At 38.7% G+C, this 1,572-nt stretch overlaps 1 protein-coding gene across 1 annotated transcript; it reads left to right on the top strand.

Moving 5' to 3' along the window:
• Positions 1 to 424: 424 nt before the first annotated feature.
• Positions 425 to 1,360, top strand: LOC310822575 (olfactory receptor 5B12-like; the record flags this gene model as incomplete). Its single annotated transcript, XM_083694953.1, has 1 exon — positions 425 to 1,360. One exon carries the CDS (start codon positions 425 to 427, stop codon positions 1,358 to 1,360), a length of 936 nt encoding a protein of 311 aa, XP_083551079.1.
• Positions 1,361 to 1,572: the final 212 nt, after the last annotated feature.

Below are 1,572 nucleotides of genomic sequence, written 5' to 3' on the forward strand. Positions count from 1 at the left end.
TCCGATCCCATTAGTGTCATAGAACTGTAATGGCCACACGATGTACTGTAGTGGTGCTTTGACATGAGGGGGTAACCCACATGTTGATACCCTTGTGACATGGCATGTTGTTTACCTCATCATTGACATTAAATTACTGTTGAACATTCAAGATAAGAGGAGGCTGATTACTGCGCAAGGATAGGATTCTCACCCTCGGCAGACAAGGTAAGGGTTAGAGGATTTCCTAGAAGAACTATACCTCACTTCTGCTGTCGTTGTTGGGATGTGTTCAACTGATTCTGTAAAATATATTCAGTAACTTTGTATTCAATATTCACTGCAGGGGCATTCAGAAATGCAGGGTAATATTTTGATCTGAAAGTCATCATTATTATTATTATTTTTCTTTATGATTACAGATTTACCCTGCACTGGTTATAGGATGGATAGCAACATCTCAATTCAAAGCCATATCCTTCAAATCCAGGGCTTTGAAATATCCAAAGAATCCATGTACCCTCTTTTTTTCATAATGCTGTTTGTCTATCTCTCCCTCCTTGTTTCCAACATTGGAGTCCTTGTCCTCATCATTACAGAGAGGAGCTTGCACCAACCAATGTACATCCTTTTCTGTAATCTGTCTGTAAACGATCTAATTGGAAACACTGTCTTATTGCCCCGCCTGATGGCTGATATTCTTTCAACTGAGAACTTTATCACTTACAGCCAATGTGTTGCACAAGCATTTTGCAGTCACGTATTTGGATCAGCCTCACATATGATACTGATCATAATGGCTGTTGACAGATATGTGGCTATATGTCACCCCTTGAGGTACAGATCAATAATGACAACCAGAACTGTGATTACACTATCTGCATCTGCTTGGGGGGCATCAATACTGTTAGTGTCTGTTCTACTAGGACTCACAGTAAGGTTATCCCGCTGCCGTTCTATTATTTTGAATGCCTACTGTGACAATCCATCATTGTTCAAGCTATCTTGTGATGATGTTTCAATCAATAATATCTATGGACTCTTTTTCACTGTGCTGCTTTTCAGTTCCTCAATGGGAAGTATAGCTGTCACTTATGTCAGGATTGCTGTTATCTGCTGGACCAAGAAAAACAAGGAATTGAATAACAGAGCAATACAAACCTGTGCCAGCCACTTGGTCCTGTATCTCATCATGCTCTGGACCGGATTTCTAACCATCATTTTGCATCGCTTCCCTGACTACCCAGATTTGAGAAAACTGGCCTTTATTCTATTTCATGTGGTCCCTGCTAATTTGAATCCAATTATCTATGCTATGCAAACAAAGTCATTGAGGCAGAACATTTTGCAAATATTACGCAGAAAAGTGACACAGTTATGATACTGAGTAATAACAGTCAATAAAGTTGTTATTTTCTACAAAAGATTAGGAAATCAATTAGGAGTATCAATGAGGCATGTAATAGGTAAAGGTAGTGATTCAGCAGCAATTACCTGGCAATCAAAATAATGTCTCTGTGCAGACCTCAGATAGTTCATTGATATTGTGTAAATCAATAAATAAAATGTTCTAATTAAGCCGGTAAAACTTGT

The sequence above is a fragment of the Argentina silus genome (assembly GCF_951799395.1).
Source record: "Argentina silus genome assembly, chromosome: X".
NCBI lineage: Eukaryota > Metazoa > Chordata > Actinopteri > Argentiniformes > Argentinidae > Argentina > Argentina silus.